This window comes from Hetaerina americana, unplaced genomic scaffold (genome assembly GCF_022747635.1).
Source record: "Hetaerina americana unplaced genomic scaffold, ioHetAmer1.1.p SCAF_4, whole genome shotgun sequence".
NCBI classification, from domain to species: Eukaryota; Metazoa; Arthropoda; class Insecta; order Odonata; family Calopterygidae; genus Hetaerina; species Hetaerina americana.
Window position 1 is genome coordinate 58,495,271 of NW_027286985.1, and position 20,779 is coordinate 58,516,049.

General features: G+C 38.0%; 1 protein-coding gene across 1 annotated transcript in view; it reads left to right on the forward strand.

Moving 5' to 3' along the window:
• LOC139692228 (sodium-dependent serotonin transporter-like) overlaps positions 1–20,779 on the forward strand; it is a 186,887-nt gene that overhangs the window by 148,801 nt on the left and 17,307 nt on the right. The window contains exons 9-11 of the mRNA XM_071590293.1: positions 164–288; positions 3,970–4,068; positions 7,430–7,575. Coding sequence (XP_071446394.1) covers positions 164–288; positions 3,970–4,068; positions 7,430–7,575 — 370 coding nt within the window. The remainder of the gene's footprint in view (positions 1–163; positions 289–3,969; positions 4,069–7,429; positions 7,576–20,779) is intronic.

Below are 20,779 nucleotides of genomic sequence, written 5' to 3' on the forward strand. Positions count from 1 at the left end.
CAAGACTCATCAGATCACCCTACCCGACGGTCTTAGAGAGAAAGTCTATGTATGTAGGGAGCTTATCAACCCCTATCTTTCCTGTCTTCCTCTCTCGGCAATTTATACATATATTAATCTATCGCTCTCTTCTTACTCTGTCTCTCCTTTCCGCCCGAAAAAGGGACGCCATCTTAACAAGCAGTATCAACTGCCTCACCAGCTTCCTCGCGGGATTCGTCATCTTCTCCGTGCTTGGATACATGGCGCACGTCCAGAACAAGTCCGTCGCCGACATCGGACTCGAAGGTGAGTGTCCTCTCATGAAGTAAACTTTGAACTTTTAAACTGTCTTTACTTTATTTTCCAATAATTATATACTCCAATTGCTATTATTGTGTTGTTTGTTGCTGTAATTGTGTTTGTGTATTTAAAATTCCGATCCTAGAACACGCCATCATTGTTATCTAGAAATCTATTACGGTTGGTACTGTTATGGTGGATACAACCGGGATAAACGGTAAACAAATCAATATATATTATATTAATTGCGAAAAAGCTTTGAAAACATCAAGTTACTAAATAAACAGGATTGTTGGGGGAAACAATGAAATGAAAAAAATACATTTTACAGCAATTTTTTGAACTCGTATTTATTTAAATTGAAAAATTTAAATAATTTGCTTGTTGGACTTGGCATGCATGAAAAAGTGGTTAAAAAACTCGGTTTCTTAGAATAGAAAACATATCCGAGTGACTTTTTCATGTATTTTTATTCCTTATCGTCCGTGACTTTAATGGCATTTTTAACAATTGCTTATAAAGTTTACTTGTCATCTTATTTTCATGATCTCTGGCACCGTTATACTTCTAGGTGGTTAATAAATTTACTGGACCGTGATTGATTTTTAATAGCCGCCTAACGTGTTTATATATATATATATATATATATATATATATATATATATATATATATATATATATATATATATATATATATATATTTTTAAGGTAATATACCGGTTAAGGTAGGTTTTTCGATGGACACAACTACCAAACAAATATTTTGTGACTACTAACAAAACACAACCCTAAATTCTACTCTACACCAGGTCCCTCTTCATCTCTGAGTACTTTCTTCCGCCCTTCATCCCGTCCAACATCCCTATCCTGTTCCTTCCCTTTCCTCTTTTGCCCAACATTCTACCCTCTATCACAGTCTTCAACATCCCACTGCCGGTCAACACCCCCTTCATCCACTTTTCCTGCCTCCATAGGATTGCTCCCAACAAACCCCTCTCTTCGCCCACCATACCAGGTACTTCCTCATTTGTTTTCTTCTCTGTCCATTTCAACTTCTCCATTCTTCTCCATACTACATTTCAAAAGCCTCCAATCTACGTCTATCCTACTTTGACCGTGTTGGTCCAAAACACTACCGAGATACGTAAACTGTTCTACCTGCTCTAGTTTTTGCCCTCCTATTTTGATGTTAAGCTTGGCCTTTTTCTTTCTAGAAAATCGCATAACCTTTGTTTTATTAATATTGATTCTCATCCCATACCTGTCGCACTGAATTTCCAATTCACTCAGCAATGCTTGCAGCCCCTTGGCTGACTGACAAACTAAAGCTTGGTCATCAGCAAACCTAACTGATTTTACGAATCCCCCGCCCACTTTCATTCCTACCTCGAGTTCTTCCCATGCCTCTTTGATCATTTCCTCTGCATACAGGTTGAACAGCAACGGTGATAATGGGCAACCCTGCCTTACACCCCTTCCTAACACTGCCCATCCTGACTCTAGCTCCCACATTGCCTCTTCCTCCCACATTTTCCTAAGCATTTTAAAAGTTCCACGGGAATGTTATCTACCCCCACGGCCTTATTTAGTTTCATCTCCCTTAATGCCCTTTCTATCTCATTGTCTAGTATGCCTGGGCCTAAGCTGTCTTCCTCTACGTCATTTTCTTTTTCAATGTCTAACTTTGTTGGTCTGAGTTCTTTACTATACAGTTCTTCTATATACTCCTTCCATCTCTCTTGGATCTTTCCTGCGTCAACTATTACCTTACCCGCCTTATCTCTAACTGTTAGCATAGCTCTTCCTTTCTTACTTCCCGATAACGATTTAACTTTGCTGTACAGCGCACGGATTTCACCCTTCCTCTGAAGACTTTCCATATCCTCGCACTGCGTCTTCCACCATGCGTCTTTTGCCTTATTTGTTGCCCGCCTCAATTTATTGTTCAATTCTTTGTACTTCATTTTGCCTAATTCTGTATTTATATTCTTCCATTTTCGCCGCTAATCCATCTTTGTAATCATCTCATCCGTGATCCATGGTTTCCTAGTCCTTTTAGCGTTAACGGTTCCAATAGTGTCTTTTGCGGCTTTAGACAACCCTTTTTTGATCATTTCCCATTTTTCTTCGATAGTTTTAAGCCCTTTACCATCCTCCATGACTTTCTCTACCGCCTGTTTGTATTCCTTCCTTTTCAACCCATTTAATGCTTCTACATTCCATTTTCTAACTCGACGCCCCTGCCTTATCTTTTTGAAACGTACGCTACATTTCATAACAACTAAATTGTGGTCTGAGTTCGCATCCGCTCCCGGGAAGATGTGCGAATTTATCCCACTGTTCCTAAACCTGTGTCTAACCAGGATATAATCTAGCTGATATCTTCCCGAGTCACCTGGCATTTTCCATGTATACCTGCGTCTTTTGTGGTGTCTGAACCAAGTGTTGGTGATAACTAAGCCCTGTCTCCTGCAGAACTCAACTGCTTTCTCCCCGCGGTCATTCCTCGTGCCTAAACCGTAGTCCCCCACCTCATCACCATCTCTTCCTTCGCCTACCGTCGCATTCCAATCCCCCATCACTATCAAATGTTTCCCTGCTGGAACACACGCGATCATGTCCTCTAACTGATCGTATATCCTATCGACCTCTTCTTCCTTATGGTTGCTCGGTGGCATGTATACCTGAATAATAACTAAGTTCGTCGGTTCTGCTTTTATCTCCACTAGTAGTATTCTATCCGTTACCTGCTCTATGTTGACTACGCTTCTTCCTACCTCTTCATTTAATACTACGGCAACCCCTCGTTGGCTCTCGTCCCCACCGCTGTATATTATTCTATACTCATCACTCCAGTAATCCCCGCTATCTTTCCATCTCACCTCGCATAGACCTAAAATATCTATATTTCCCCTTTCCATCTCTCGCTTAACATTCTCCAATTTCCCTGTCCTCATCATTGTCCTAACATTCCACGTTCCTATTCTAACTAATTTGGTTTTCTTCTCCTGAGTCTTCTGTCCTGCTGCTGCTGGTTTTCCCTTGCAAGGGTTTCGTGGGATAACGACCGCGGAAGCCTTGCCTCCCCCGCTGCCGGGCACGACACACGGCCGATTGGGCCGAGCCCCGTGGTTGCCAGGACTCCAAATCTCTGTTTTTTCCATCATGTAAATCTTGGGAATGACAATTGAGGTGGTTTCCCGTTGCCTTCCTTAATAGTGTTTTTAACGTGACACCATCACTTACTGGCCGCCCCACTGGGGTCAGACGCCATTGCAGCCGCCTCACTGAGGAACAGACGCTGCGTGGACTACCTTTCGTGTGGCTCCTAACCTTCGACCTATCTGGCATGGGTGACCCTACCAGGAGCAATTTTTATTACTCCCGCCAGCACAGCTCTAGGGGTCATCGGAACGCACAAGCCCTTCCACCACGTCAAGGTTGTAGTCCGGGGAGGGGATATATATATATATATATATATATATATATATATATATATATATATACATACAAACACACACATACACTTTATATGTAAATTAAGCATATAATATATACGTAAATCATATAAACTTTGAAAAACAATAATAAAGTTTCGTCATTCGAAACTTACTTCTACGTTCATTTTAGAGAACTCACTCCAAAAAATATTAATTTTTACTGATAGCCTCCGCTTACCCTTTACAGGTCCCGGCCTTGTGTTCATAGTCTACCCCGAGGCCATAGCGACCATGACGGGTTCCGTATTTTGGTCCATCATCTTCTTCCTCATGCTCATCACATTGGGTGAGTTGCTTGTCGACTGACCTGTGAATGATGACGGTAAAACGAGAAAATCTTGCAATCCTTGTGATCACACACTTATGCTTAAGTTTTCGTCAAGAATTAGTGATTGGCAAAGTGTGAAATATTAAAGGAAGTTTACTCACAGAAAACGTGCTCACACGATTAGGATGACAGATTTGGCATTCCTATACTTTAAAAAAAACGACCAAACTTAACCTGAGTAATTACATCTTTTTTGAGAGTCCTATTGATTAAATTTCGTGAAAAAAATAATGGTATCCCATAGTTTGTATCTTATTTTGATTTATGTAAATAGATGTTAAACAAAAACTTGGAAACTTGAGTTTGACTATATTAGAGAGAGGAAACTATTAAAGTAAAGCCTCGTAAACTTAAATTTTAGAGAAATTAAAAGAATATATATGCAATGAATTTTATAATTAAAAAAAAAATCAGAAATTTAAGGATCTACTTGCATTTCAGTACTTCTCCGAGGGTTTTAAAAATCCAACACGAAATCAGTTCCTGTAACAACCGTTTCAAGTCTACATTATTTGAACGATTTCTTTCAGGTTCCCCGATATATAAATCTAATTCTTGGTTATACTCTTCGGTTTCAGGTTCACTCCGAGAAAGTATATAGTATCCATATTTTAAAAATTTGTACTTTTCCACAGAATTTAATTTTTTTTAATATAAAAAATGTCCTGTGGAAAATTTCCAATTTATGGCATTTCTAATTTCAGGTACGTTAGCCTTTTGCAGATAAAAAGTATCTTACCTCCCTGGTTGAAACAGCAAATTACTTATCACGCTAGACTGATGTAAAAGTTCATGGGTCTAGGAGAGTCCACATCCGGATATACGAAATAGGTACAAGTTACCTCTAGAGCAGTGTCCCCAAACGTTTTCGAGCCACCTTGAATTTATAAACCTATACTCAACGCCCCCTAATCGGTAGCTTTAAAATAATAATCTAAGCCATAAAACAAAATATCCAAATGAGGAGCATTGAAATAATTAAATTAAAAACAATGACTAATAAAATGTTTATCCAATTACTATCCAATAGGTGTATGGTTTTCATATCACATTTACGCAAAAGACTAAATAGAAAATTAAAGAAACTTAGGTGAGAATATGCTTTTTACATACAAATAAATGATCAAAAAAAATAGTTTTAAAATGCTTTTTTTAAAGTTTAATTGTCAATTTTTACTTAAATTAAGCAATTTTATAACATCTACATTTTCAATTTATGAAATTTGAATAATCCATCATATTTTGTTAACATTATTTAAAATAATTAAGTGACTATTAATTACAGTTTTTCATAGTCTACAAGTCATTTAAGGAGATTCTATTGCCTAATAGAATGAAATATTTCCATCAAATAAAATTTTAATGAGATGGTTGGGCTTGATGACCTGATACCAGTTTTCCAACGTCCAGATTAATGTCACTTAGCAGGAGTCTTAAATCACCGTGTTCACAAACCTAAAGTCTATTTCTCTGCTCGGAAATAAGCTGAATGACTGCAATAAAAACCACGTTCCACCAAATATAAAGTCGGAAATGTAAGGAGTTTTTTTAACCAGGATAAGGATCAGAAACCTCCTTCTGCAACCAAAACTTTTGATAATTTATCTTAAACTTTGGTTTCAATTCAACGTCATTTTATAGTCCAATTAATTCATCCTCTAATTCTTCCCCAATATTTACAAACAGATTTATCATCCATCCAGTCTGGAATTTCCAACAAAAGAAGATTCTCAAATAACTGCGTCATAATTTTATGTAAGGTGGCTAAATGGTCCTAAAAGACTCTCAAATCATCATCACCCACACCAGCTTGCTCTTCTAGCTTCAAGCAAGGAAGAAAGAGATACAGGTCGCGGCGACCTATGTTGCGCTTAAATAAAATACAACGTCACTCCTAATCTCTTTAAGGTTGTCGCTGAGAAAAGCATCTTTCTCCTCAAAAAACTGCACGACATTATCAGAAAGATTATAGAAGCGCCTTATTAAATTGCCTTTTGATAGCCAATGATCTTCCATGTGTAGAAACAAACATTTGTAATCTTCGTCGTTTCCATCACACAACTCTCAAAAAAAGTCGATCATTAGGAGCATGGCCTTTGATTTTGTTAACCGCAGTGATTACAATGTTTGAGGACTTGTGAAGGCGATCATTCAGTATTTTAGCCACTAGATGTTGTCGGTGAATGACGCAATGAATACCAGAAACATTTGGTACATATTTTCTCAAGTATAAAATGCAACCATGGTGACGAACAGTCATTGACGGAGCTCCGTCTGTCACAACAACAAGTTTGTTAGAAAGTGGAATTTTTTGGTCCCTAATGAACTGCTCTATGATAAGAAATATTGAATCTCAGTGTTGGTTTCTTATTGCCTTGCAAACAACAACCCTTGAAGTAGTTTTCATCTTTAATGAAGCGTATGTAAGCTAGAAGTAAAGATTCATAACCTGGCAGTGTTGACTCGTCCAAATGTGATGCAAATTTTGTTGTTTACAGGATGTTGCACAATACACGTATACAGAACACAATATACAGATACAGCAGTTGGATCTGTAGCCCGGTGAACTCACCGGTAACTGTCGCCATAGGTTATGTATGTATTAAGAATAAATTACCCTTTACAATAATGAGAAAAAATAAGAAAAATGGTTTACAAGTAGAATCATCCATCTCCACATTGACATACATCCACACATACATATATCCACTATTACATCCCAGTATGGAAACACAAGAACCACATTAATTGAATTTAATTGAATCGTTATTTTACTTACCATAAATCTCATGTTGAAATTGCATTCATCTAGAACACATTTTCCTTAATTAGGAGTCTTTTCCGGAACCAGTCACAAACTCTGGATTTCTTACACTTGTTAGTGATAGTTTAAAATAAAAAGTCATCTTCATGAACAAATTTTGAGGTAATAAATGATCCCTCGATGCTATCAATGCCCTCGTGACACATCCAATTTTACTCCAACCTGAACTTGTTAGCCCCACATTTTCCAGGATGTTTAATGGAAATTGCATTAAGTACGGATAGCAGATTAGTTCTATTTGTTAATTAATGTTTGAATTTTTAAATAGTCTTGCAGTTGTGAATTAATATCATTAAGATTATTTATAAGACGCTAGGATATTCTGCGCTTCCGGTTTAAATAAACATTTTTAACGCAGTATTACACGTTTTTCATTCCAATTTTTTTACGTGTCTTACTAATAAACCAAACGACAAGTGTCTATTTTGTTTGTGCGTATGTGTTTTTTCATCATTTCTCATCGCTCGCCTTCCCCTCTCTGATGGACACGCGAAGGCCTGGACAGCACGTTCGGGGGCCTCGAGGCGATGATCACCGGCCTCTGCGACGAATACCCGCGACTCCTCGGGAGGCATCGTGAGATATTCGTCGGCTGCCTCCTGCTGTTCGTCTACATCTGCGGCCTGCCCACCACCACCTACGTGAGTCGCTAACGCAAGAACCCCACAGTAAACAAGGAAGGGCTGGCCCTCACTCCCTAATATTTTATCTCGTCTCCACTCTAGATCAGCGGTTACCAACAAATAAAATATTCTCTCCTTTAGAGGAACTATAGGGTTCAAAGATAAGAAGAATTCAGGCATCCATTCAACATAGAGTGATGTCCTGTATATTAACTACAGTCTGTTTAAAGTGTCGTTTTTCTCCGATTTATTCTGCGGCATTCATTGAAACTCATTGCATTTCGCATGTTAAAATCAATTCCTCTATATTATTTGAGGTACACGCTTTTAGGTGGACTAAGTATCTTCGGTAAGGGGGGGTTATTATTAATTGAACTGTGTTGAGAGGGGGAATGGAGAAAAAAGTTTGATAACCACTCCTCCACATGTAATTGCAACTTGACTCCAAAACTCAACCTATCCAAAATGTCCAAAGACATGAGTCATCGGGGTCACCAAACGCATATAGCTTCTCATTAGTCACTTGTATTATGAAATGAGGTTACGTATCCAATGCAACCTACTGACATTCTTTATCAACAGTAGTATTCATATTTTCATTTCACCACTAAAGGCACCTATAGCATGTCTTGAAGTTTTTCACTCAAAATAAAGCAAGACCTATCCTCTATCATGATTTCAGCGTGGTTCATAATCGACGGAGGACAAAAGATTCAACCGTTAGAACGATATCGCTGCATTAATGCTATTGACTTTTTATGCTAGCTTTCCAAACGAAGTGATATGATTTATTTTTATCCCTACTTAAATAAACATCGGTATATGCGAATATATTTTGACAGCTCAACCAATGTTTTTCGAGTATAACAGATTTTTAAGCCGCAAATTGAAATGCGATGAATGCGAATCATCCACGATCTGCGAGAGATGACAGAGAACACCCTAGGGTGTGGTATATTGGCATTAAACACGAACCAACGTCGTAATCAATGTACTTTCAGGCGTTGCGCGTGCATACATTACTACGCACCTGATGGGGGCAATGGATTCCGGAAGAGTAAGCGAATGACAAATGGGTTGGGTGGGATTATGTGCAGTGTGATATAATGCGAAAAAATGGCGCAATTTTGCACGGGATGCGAAATGAATTACATGCTAAGCGAGCGTAAATACAATAAGAAAGTTAATGCGGCTCCATGCATGTCGCGTTAATCATTGTGTGAATCGAAACTTGGCGGAGAAAGTGTAATGGTTGTCGGAAGGGGTGGTGGAGCGTGATAAACAACTCGGTCGACAGGTCCACTAATATGGACAAAACTCAACATAAATAATTTCTTTGGTTAAAAATGCCCTTGTTCAATGATTCGTGGAAAATAAATCCGCTGCCGAAGAAATCCACTCAGTTTTAATTAAAGTTTCATAGCTTTGCTCTAATGATAGAATTTTAAATACAATAGCAATAAGTTATTGGTAAATACGAGATGCGTTCAATTTCTCAGGTCACCCAACATTTTCTCGTTTTTTGCTGAGCACGGATTGTAGAACGCTAGAACGATACATATACTTATCTCTCCAAACAAAACATAACCTGACATCCGAAACTAGAATTAACTCTTCTTCAATTCCGCGTACCTCCATCCTCCCTAAATCCAATCCCTACCCCTTCCTCGTTTGCTCAACATTTTCCCCTCTATGACCATCTTCAACGGTCTATCGCCAATCAAAACGCCCTGCATCCATTTTCCCGCTGCTTTTGCATTTCTCCCAACAATTCTCTGTACCCCCCACCATGCCTAGGACTCGGATTACCAAATTCCCAACGTGTTTTAACCTTGGGAATCGAGAACGGGAAATCATATTTCCCGAGGATTCTCGAGAAATCCCGTAACAATCTTTTATATTTAAATTTAGTTTATTATCTGTAATAAGAGTAATGACTGTAACAGTAAATGCTAATAAATAAGCCAGAGAGAACGTTGGGCCACCGGGTTCCTGGCCCCGGCTCTGTCTTTCAGAGGTTTCTAGACACTCCTATAGGTATTATGCCAATGTAAAACTTTAGTATATAAAATTCCAAAAGTGAACGTCGACCGAAATTTCATGACTAGTTCATCTAGTGCTCTCAGCGCTGGGTTATCAAAATATAAACAATGTAATTAATACGAACTTTATTTATTAACCAACACTTATAGTATACAGTGAGTTTTTACGCATATTACACAAATTATTCACATTCTCAATAACATTTGCATGTTTTATTTATTAAATTAAGCACTACTGGAAAATAAATGAAAATATTTTTCGTTTGAAAATTTAAAAAAATACTTTAAATATTTGTTATTTGTTATTTATAAAATGAAACTTAAGGAAACAGGACAGTAATTTCCCGATAAGCCAATCGTGATATTTGCTTTGTAACAAATACACTGGATTTGGAAAATTTTCTTTCATTTTCTGTAGATGTTGGTCGAATTTTTATCTCTGGGTCTAAAAGCATCTTCAAGGTGGGCGTGAGAGAATGCGTTGCTTCATTTAAGCTCATTTCCTTCCTTGGAGAAGCAAATACGATATGTATCTCGTCTACGTGCATAGGCTAGGCTTTGATGTTGAAATTATTGCTTTAGTCAATTCATACTTCAAATCAGATTCTGATTTGACGGCAGAACTCTCTTTAAAGACATTCTTTATTTCTTTTCTTGTAACTTCTGCTGTGAATATTCCGTTAAAAAGTCTTTCCATTTATGACTTCACCAATCGTGCAATTTATTTCTCTACAATCCACCATCTAACAGTCTAGCATAGGCAAGTAAGGTTGCTCCAGTACTTTGCAAGAGACACAAGATCGCTATTTCTACGTTTAACCAATTCACATTGTATTTCCTTTTAAGGCATTTGGTTCATTAAAGAATTCTGTTTTTCAAAACTACTGAACAGGAACTTAAACATTCCTTCACTTGTGAGAAGAAGTGAAGTATTAGCTTTTAAATTGCTTAAGGCTTCAAATGCTAATCTTACCGACCGTAAACAATTCAAAAAACCTATAAATATTTTATAATACTCTTCTTTCCAGAAGTGATCGAGTTTCAACTCTCGTAAAACAGTCTAAATCGGATTTATGATCTTTAGAAATATTTGTATCGTTCCCTACAGTGTGTTTCAGCGTGTTTTATTGTCAAAATAACTTCTAGTTCCTTCTCTTCACTCCTGGTTATTTCTTGTTGCAAAAGAGAATTTTTGCAGAGAGAATATTTATATTTTTCACAATTTTTCATGCACTACTAAATGCCGTAGATAGATCATCTCGCAAATCATGCTGATCAGCTTGGTTCACACCAAATAACTCAGAACCACTGTTCTGATCATTCTCCTACTCAGAATCTGTATTTAATTCACTATCACTATTATAAGTTACTGATGCTACACATTTCAACTTCTTAGCATAAAATCCTTTTGCTACAGCTAAATGTAGCGCATGGTTGTAATAGCGACGATAGTTTTCCGAATTTTTCCATAACAGCTGCACCGTCACTTGCAATTGCAACCGCATTTGAAATTGCAACTGAAATTTTTCTAATCTTTCCTGAAGCAAGGATAACAATTTTTCCGCAGGAAAGTTCCCATGTATTCTTATTAAACATAGAGGTCTCATTGTAGTATTAGTGAACATTCATATATCTGCAATTATTGCAAGCGGTCCACTCGTCTATTGAAATACTCAATTTTTCATTATCACGTTTAAATGCATACAGTTTCTGGATTTTCAGTTATTTCACTTTACTATAATAATTATGTATTAGTGCCGTAACTGATGGTGGACTTTTTGGCAACAGCATTCCTTTGCTTGTGAAACTTTCCCTAATAAACCCACTTTTTGTGGTGGTGTTGACTGATATCCCATCCAAGGCTGTTACTATAACTACGGTTTCTTTTATTTTCAGTCCCTAGACTTGATGTAAAATTACCGTTTTTCTCTTAGAAGATGAAGTCATTCACTCATTATTATTCATTTTCGACTTTTTTTTTCCTTTTCATTCCATGGATGTATTCTAAGTGCTTACGAGGGCGGCTCAATAAGTACCCGTGTTAGAAATGAAGAAACCATTTTTTCAAAAATTTTTTTTTTACTTTTCAACATAGTCCACTTTTAGAAAGATACACTTCTCCCAACGTTCCGGCCATTTTTTTAACCCCTCCAAAAAATAGGATTTGTCGAACTCTCCAAAATACGCCTCGGTCTCGGCGATAACTTCCACGTTTGAGCTAATTTTTTTTCCCGCGAGCCATTTCTTCATGTTAGGGAATAAGAAAAAGTTGCAGGGAGCCAGATCGGGTGAATATGGGGGGGGGGGGGGTGCGGCAGCAATTCACAACATAGTTCATGCAATTTTCGAAGTTGACAGCCGGATTAGCTTGTTGTCCACCGTGAGCAATCGCGGCAGCCGGGCCGACAATTTTTTCATCGCCAACTTATCAAGTAAAATATTAATTGCAGCTCCGGTCGACACACCATGGCTTCTGCTACTTCGCGCACTTTTTTTCGTCGATCAATGAGAATCATGGCGTGAACGTTTTGAATTAATTTCTCGGTAACCACGTCTGCCGGGCGTCCTGGTCGCTCCTCATCAAAAACAGATGTTCGCCCACGTTTAAATTCGTTGAACCAATATCAAACTGTGGTCATAAGTGGCGAAGTGCCCCCATAAACAGCATCCAACTTTGCTTTTATCTCCTCACATTTCTTCCCATCCAAAAACAAAAAGCGAATTACCGAACGATACTGCTCTTTTTCCATCTTAACGAAAATCACGAAACACGTCTTACTCGAATGGCTGCCAAATCCAAACTAACCTTTAAATCAGTCTGAAATTTGTTTCACCGTAGAAAGCAGCACACGATGATAACATAAACTTCCCTCAGGAACGCCCTTTGTCGTTAAACACGGGTACTTATTGAACCGCCCTCGTATATAGACCGCTGGTTGATGATGCTTTGCATTGCAAAGTTTTAAAGTATATCCGGCGACGAGCTGATTCGTTATCTTTATCTTTATAAAATATTCCCAACATTCTTTAAACTCTCTAATCATTGTGACGGAAAACTATAAAAATAATTTTAAATATATATTTAGTTGAAATAATAATTAATAAAATTATGAAGTATCTACATTGTACAGCGAATATTTACAGTTATCAAGTGCCACAAAACATAAATATATGAAATTGGATATTATTGTAATATTGGAATAAAATAATTAGCATTGCAAGTTATTTTGTAATACTGAGCTACCCAGAGAAACTGAGAGAGCCTAGAACACTCAACTACATCATAATCGTCAGCCACAAACAAACTGATCGAATGTGGTAGATCGTCGACCGTCACTTTGTGGAAACTATTCATCATGGAAAACAGAAAACATTTTGTTTTTACGAAGAGAAATTTATTTTCACAACCCAGAACTTGACTCCCAAGTCATCTTAAGGTAAACTAATTAAGAAAATCTAAGGATGTTCACCTGAAGATGACTTGGGAGTTAAATTCTAGGTTGTGAAAATAAATATTACTCTGTGTAAATGCAAACTGTTTTCTGTCCTCAATGACCAAATTTGCTCGATTTAAAAGGGCTAACATTAGCTGGTCATATGGTATCTGATTCTGGTGTCACGCATGCATGTCTGGTGGCGTGTAACATTGTAACTTTAGACAGCGATAAATGGGAAAAATGTGTAAGAGATACCTGATGAGCAGTAGTTTTTTTTCCCACTGTGGGTCTTGATTGGTTCAAGAAGTCGATTTTCCCGACCAACTTTTCTCCGGAATCAGGAACGGGAAAGCGAAAAAAAATCCCGAGAAAGGTGGGAAGAAATTCCCACCCCAAAACCCCACTTCTTCGTTTGTTTTATTTTCCGTTCATTTCAATTTTTCCATCCTTCTCTACACCCGTATTACAAAAGCCTCCAATCTACGTATGTCATTTTGCTTAAAATATCATGTTTCCGCACCGTACAAAACTATTCCGCGGCATTTTTTTAGGGGATACCGAGTCACTACCTTGTACGACACCCTATGCTATGACCTATGTTAAAACATTTCAGCTACCAGTCATCTGTCGAGTGATGCTGAACCACCAAAGTTGAAAATCATTTCGGCAAATAGTGTAAAGTAGAATCTCGACTCATGGCTTTAGTTCTGGCTCTTTCCAGCGATTTCTTTATTCTCCAACGGTGATTAGGAGGCTCCTCGGATTTTTCTTGAGGGTATTTAAAACTTAAAGGGAACATCCCGCGCCAAAATTAATGTCTCGAAAACCTCCCGCTTTTCACGCCACGCTGAAGAAATCCCTTCTCATGAATCCCTTTGAATTTTACCTCTTCGTTATGTGACTGCAATCAAGTCCATCGCCGTCACAAAGATTGCCCATCCCTGGCTATAACATTTGTTTCACCCTTTGGATAAAAAGCAGTAGAAGGAATCAAACATTTTCCCTTTATGGAACATAAGTCGCGATGAGTGGTGAAGTTTTTAATAGTGAAGGGCCATTTTAACCTTCATTGTCATCCATTCGTTTAACATTAAAAAAAAAAACATTTTCCTTTATTCTTTTAATATTTTCTAGAATGAAATTTTTGATCTATTCTGATTCATTCGTGGGAACAATGATTCATCTGTATTAGGGGCAGTACCTACCGTGATTAAGTTGAAATTGAGTCGCATATATTGTTGAAATAGTAGGAACCATGGAAGAGGAAGAGTTACAGAGGAAGGTCCAGGATGAATTGCTGTAAGCGGATAATGGGTAATATCGGTTCAAGGAGCTGTGAGAATGGGAAAGGATTGACAGGGGACGGAATAGTTTAGAGAGCTATTGCCGACCATTGCTCAGATTAATAACCCGTTATGATGTTAAGTAAAAAGATGACTCTAATGAAAAGGTATTTTAATCACTATTCATGCAACACAAAATCTCAAAACCAACATAGTACTCATGATAATGCGAACAAGCTTCGATGGTTTAAATAAGTGGTTCCCAAAGTGGGCACTATCGCCCCCCGTGGGCCGGTGCTCTAGTCAAAGGGGGCGATAAGAGGCAAGGGGTGGCAGGGGGGCGCCGGAGGTTCCTGACAATGTGACGTTTTCGAAGACTCGGTAACATTCCTTTTGTCTCCGTTTTTTAAGTTTACATTGTTTCCCGCATCTGGAAGTAATTTAAACAACATTTTTGCTTACATTTTGAAGTAGGAACGGTTGAAAAATATTTCAAAGCCTTTCTCGCACAAGGGAAACTTTAGAAGTGGTTTAATCTTATTTGGTCTTTCGTTGGCACAACTTCACGACACTGAGTGCTTCGGCAGCAATGTTTAGTGTGAATAAAACGGGCGTGAATCTGGATAGGAGTCTGCTCATCTGATAATTAGCTACGGTGTTTTTCATTAAATTTTTAACTAGATAATCATTTTCCAAACAATTCGGTTCCAAAAAAATTATTAAGGCTGTATAGTAAGTAATTAATAATTCATCACTTGATATAATTCTTGTTATAGTACTATTATATAAGTTTTTGTATTATTTTATGATGGCGGAATATATTACGAAAATAAACGGCCAGAATATTATTTATGTTTGCATGAAATGGTAATATATAGTTCAAAAAGAGGACTTTTTCTCTCATATTTCGTATAAATACCATTGAAATTCCCCTTTGCCATCTAGTTATCAATTGAATAAATTCCCGGTTCACCGATCTAAGTCACGGTTTTGCTGCCATCGTGCATTTTCTTGAAGAATAGCTTTTTCAATGGGTAGTATTCATAATAATTATTTGAATAAAAAGAAAACTTTGGAAATATTTCGCCTTCACGAGTAAATTGAGTAGTAAACATACTTCTTCACAAAATTCTTCTTAATAAAATATCATCCAATGAAAAGGTAGCCTTGATGTGGAAAAAACGTTAGTTGAACCAATTTACAGTAAACGGTACGGTACATACTGATTCATTGAAATTTCTTTATGATTCAATTATACTACGACAGTCATTGATCCAGCCTGACGGGCGTTGGAATAAAATTTATATCTTGCCAAAGCGACAGAGAAATGAGATTAGAGTATTCCCTTGAAATCCAGCTATAAATTTATGACTGGTTATGACCATGTTTTGTTAAGATTAAATGATTCTCAGTTGAGCCCCGCCACCTCGCGAGGTGTCCTAATACCCTTAGTTCCCAATGAATTCCCCTCAAACCCCCCATCAACACCCTACAGCCCTCCTTTTCTCTCAAACCATCACCACTCTTTACTGCTCCTGCCTAATACCCTCAAAACCAATTGAAACGTGCCATCCAAATGGAGAACCAGGTGATGGGCGGTTCGATTTGGCTCATTTGACGGTTAATTATCTTAAAACGGTTCCCGGTTCATTTTTAATTGAAGATTTCGCTCCTATTTCGATTCAATCCCACATGCGTACGATTCGACTTGGCAATTTCTCGATTCACTTTCAATTCTCCGTAATAACGAGTCTCGGAGAATATAATTTTACATTTTATCAATATAATTGCAGTATTTTGATGATTATCCCCTTAATTATATATATAAAATATATAAATATATTAAAAAAAAAAATATATATATATATATATATATATATATATGTGTGTGTGTGTATGGGTCGCGGTAGTCCAGGGGGAGAGCGTTGGACTACTGACCGGAGGGTCCCGGATTCGATTCCCGGGCAAGTCTCTGGACACCTGCAGCTCCACCCAAGCTATGTTATTTTTCGGATACCAGATCTTCTGGGAAACCATAACCGGCCCAGGGAAAGGAACTGGCCCCCCTACCCTGATATATGAATTTCACATGCCGTCGGGCATAGTATTGGGTGAACTCTACCATCACCTACCAAACCGACCTTCGGATTGATTACTGTGTTCATGGTTATATATATATATATACATATATATATATATATATATATATATATATATATATATATATATACATATATATATATATATATATATGTATATATATTTGTATATAAGTATTTCGTAAACTCGTACATTACCCGAACCATTTGAAAAATGCTTGCCACATTTGTGTAAACATTTTATGCGACAGCAATAAAATTAGCCCGTAACCTAATGAAAGTTAGTTTTCACAAATTTTAGTGTGAAAAACGAGAATATAAACACTAAAACGTTTTATCTGTCAAAATATTGAGCCAAATTCCGCTGATATTTTTTATTCAGCGCCAGAAAAAATATAGAGGAGGATTGGTGAATCAGAAAAGAGGATTGGTAATAGAGAGCGTCAGGCTGATCATCTTGATCTTGAAGAAAAATACAAAGGAGAATACTGCTTTAAATACAAATGAGACTATTACTTATTTTGAATAAGGGAAGTAAGCCGCTCAAGGCAGTTTTTTGAACGACTCCTAGATTAATTATTGATGCGAGAGTACATGTCTCATAACAATAAAACTAAATAAAATCCTAATATCCCATATTACAGAAAAAATATTTGTTCTCTTCATGCCTCCTGTTTTCCTCTTCGTACAAACCTAATATTCTCCTTCAAGAATAGTTGTCAGCATCCAAGTATCATTCGATATATCTCGCAATCGCTTGCCCTGCCTTTTTCAGATTTCTCCCAAAAACCGCCTCTCTTCCTCTGCCTTTCCTAGTAGATCCTCGTTTGTTATCCTTTCGGTCCATTTTATTATTATTCTTCCCCAAATCCGCATCTCAAATCTCGAGAAAAATCGATTGCTGGATATAGCTCCCCCCCCCCCCGGCCACATACCCTAGCGGTGGCTTACAAGGTACTGAAATATCAATTAAATATCATTAAATGGTTTTCTTAGGCTTTTCAACAATTGACTGACGGAAACATTCGACTCCATATTCCTTTGCCTCTTCAGCTTATTGATCAGGATATTTTTTCTCCTCGTTCCTATCCGGTGGAAATGCACTGGCAAGGTCTGTTACATCGGACGTATATTCTATGAGTGAACTCCCTGTTCTGATCCATTATTCCTTTCCAAAATATTTCTTGACAGTAACTTGTCCAAAACAAATGATTTTCAGTTCGCATTTCATTATTTTGGGGGAATTGAATGGAAATGGTTGTATTCTCTCAAGTGTAACTTCTTCTTTATAGAATTCTTTCTTGGATCATCAATATTACTTGCAATTAGTTTGACGTAAGTCACCACTGAATTCTTCCGCCGGATGACCTCTTCTTGTCCACATATACCTTTGATTTGACTTCTGCCTTTACCTGAATTATGTATCTCATCCCTTGCATTGTTCACATTTTTCCCAAACACCTTTTTCTCGACGATTATCTTCATCTAGCCATCGCGTTTCAAAATTCGTCCAATAAAAATACATTTTGATTCTTTCAGAGTTTTCAAAATGGCCTTCTCGCTACGTCTGCTCATAGAAGTACGTCGATTGTTAGATCCATTCATTTTATTTTCAGTATTCTCTTGAAGTTTCAAATTTTCCGCGATTTCCAAATTCTCATATTTTGCCTTTGTTTTCTTCTGGGATTTTGATATAAAAATATGGAAACACCACGAAAGGAAGTCATTCAATATGTCCAGAAACTGAAGCGATCAATGGCACGAGGATATTGCGAAAAAATCCGTATATATAAGCGCTCAAATTTCGACCTGTTACTCACTGGGAAAATTTGAAAAAAAACAGCTCAGCAAAAGAGGGTAGAGAGGGAAGATGTTCATAGATTATATTATAATTTTGTACGGGATGATTTTTCTCAAAGACCATTATTTGCACAACTGTAATAAAAAAGTAAACAAAATTGATAGTATTGGCCTTGAAGATATATTACATTAAGATTTAGGTTGTATTAGCAGTATAACTCCCATTCCTCTTCTTCCGCTCAAGATAGGATTTGATGGCTCTAGTGACAATGCCATACTGTGCCACTAAATCTTACTCGACACATCACTTAATACCTATAAGTACTACGACACTCTGCATAAAAATAAACCATTCACCACTGAATACTTTCTGCCTCCCTTCATTCCGTCCAAAACGCCCACTCTTTTACTTCCTACTACCTCGCTTTCTCATAAATCTCCACTCTATCCCATTTCAACATTCCATCACCGCTAAATGTGCCTTTCACCCATTTTTCCTAGCCTCTTGGAATTTTTACCAACGAAATTCTGTTCTACCCAATCTGGGGCCTAAGGGATTGTATTTGGTATTATCTCATTATGGGCTGAGATAATACCAAATACAATCTCCTTTGGTATTATCTCAGCCCATTTAACTATTTCTATCCACCTTCACACGAAAATTTCATAAACCTTCGTCTACGGTTTGCCTCTTGGCTCAATGACTAAGTTTTAGAGCCATACAATACTACGCTTTATATTAAATTAATTTATTTCCAGCTGCTCTTTCTTCACATTTTTCTTAAGGTATCTGTCATCAATTCCCTTCTCACTGCAAACGTTTCTTTACCTAACATAATTCTTCTTTTAAAAAGCTTCAGTGATGCTAATGTAATAGTAAGTAGCAGAAAATAGGAAATATGAAATATAGGACATACTTTTAAAGCCTAAAATCTTCTAAATTTTTTCTAATAAACTACTTGCATCAGAAAGTTGAAACGTCTGTTACTTTTCAACATTACTTCTTTGTAGATGTACAGCTTCAACGATTCCCGATTCCACGGTCGCCGATAATACTTCAATGGGCTCTTTTTTACCCACTAGAAAAACCGGTTGGTCTGTGACTGAGACTTCTTGGGTTCGTTGTCGCGCAACGTTCGGCATTTTTAGAACTGCTGCGCTAACGAATGAACATTTTTCACGTCCAAAACACTTACCCCGTGTGTCTTTCACTTACCGCAAGATGAAATTGGATGGGTATTAGACAACAAAAGGGGAGAAAAGGGATGACTTGCTCTTCTTGAGCATCAAACGACGCCTTTTCAAGTACTGAAGACGCTTATCACTCTTACATTAGCTATGCAAACTCTGTAAATTTCAAGGTACATCCATTAATTTTTTGTTTTTTTTTAAGAGTGCCCGACTACTTTAAGCTTAACTAAATCCTTCCTATCCCCTCATTCCTAAGACGTAAAGTTTGGTCATTTCAGAAGGACTTGAATATCTCATTTCCCAACTCTACTCATCCATGGATTTGAGTACAGTTGGGAAAGGAAATACAAAAAAAACTAAGATAGGCGTTTGGTAACAGAGAGATAGAAATTCTAGGTTGCTGATTTCTCGAAGGAAATGTAGGAAAATTTCTCGAGCCGCAAACTAACTATAAGGTCAAGACTTCCTTGGCCCTCGACAGTGGGATAGTTAAGTTTGGCGGGGGGGAAGGGGGAAGGAGGACGAGAAGGAGAGCGGACGTTGAAGGGACAAGTCTCTCATCCGAAAAGGGTTCCGGTGTTATTCATTAAGCGGGGCGGGGTCGATTGGTTTCAATCTATTCAAGGCTTAGCTCCAGCCAATTAAAGGGTCACTCGGCGGGTGGGCACTTGGAGAGGGGAAGGTTTAGAGCGGCTGGAACGGTAGAGCGAGAGAGGAAGGGGGAGGGGGAGAATTAGAAGTTTTGGGCGGGGAATTGGACGGAACGGAACGTGACCATTCACAATTTTTTTTTACCCCAAGCACATTTTAGTCTCCTGTGACGTGTTTATCGCGCAGGATAATCCTTGCTCCGGCTGATTCAGTTCTCTGTTGGCTCCGCGCGTTGGAACCGAAGGATCTCGCGCCATCTGTCATCAGAGCACGGCGGTGGCGGGGGAATGGCTCACATGAGTCACTCTCTGAGTGTTTCAATGGACTGGAAATTGCTTCCCTCCCGGCGGTGCTCTCGAGGACTGACCACCCACTGGATTGATTTAATAGCCGGCTGCGCATTCGCCTCAAGCCATGAGACCTCGGAACAAGGGTTATGTTTATTCGGAGTTTCATACTGCGCTCGCTCACCATCGTCAATCCTTCCGACTTAATCTTGGATTTCCCATGAGCTGCCCCGTTTGGGCTACTTCTAACCTGGCTTTCGTCAAATTGACTTCGGTCTCCTGCTCCCCGCGTTCATCTTTTTGGCCGTCGTAAACTTTGAATCAGATGAAATGATATGACTGATTTTTCATTTATCAGAACCTATAAGAAAGCTTAACCTAGCTGTCTGGTCATATTTAATTCAACAGAACTTAAAATAAAAGACGCTGATG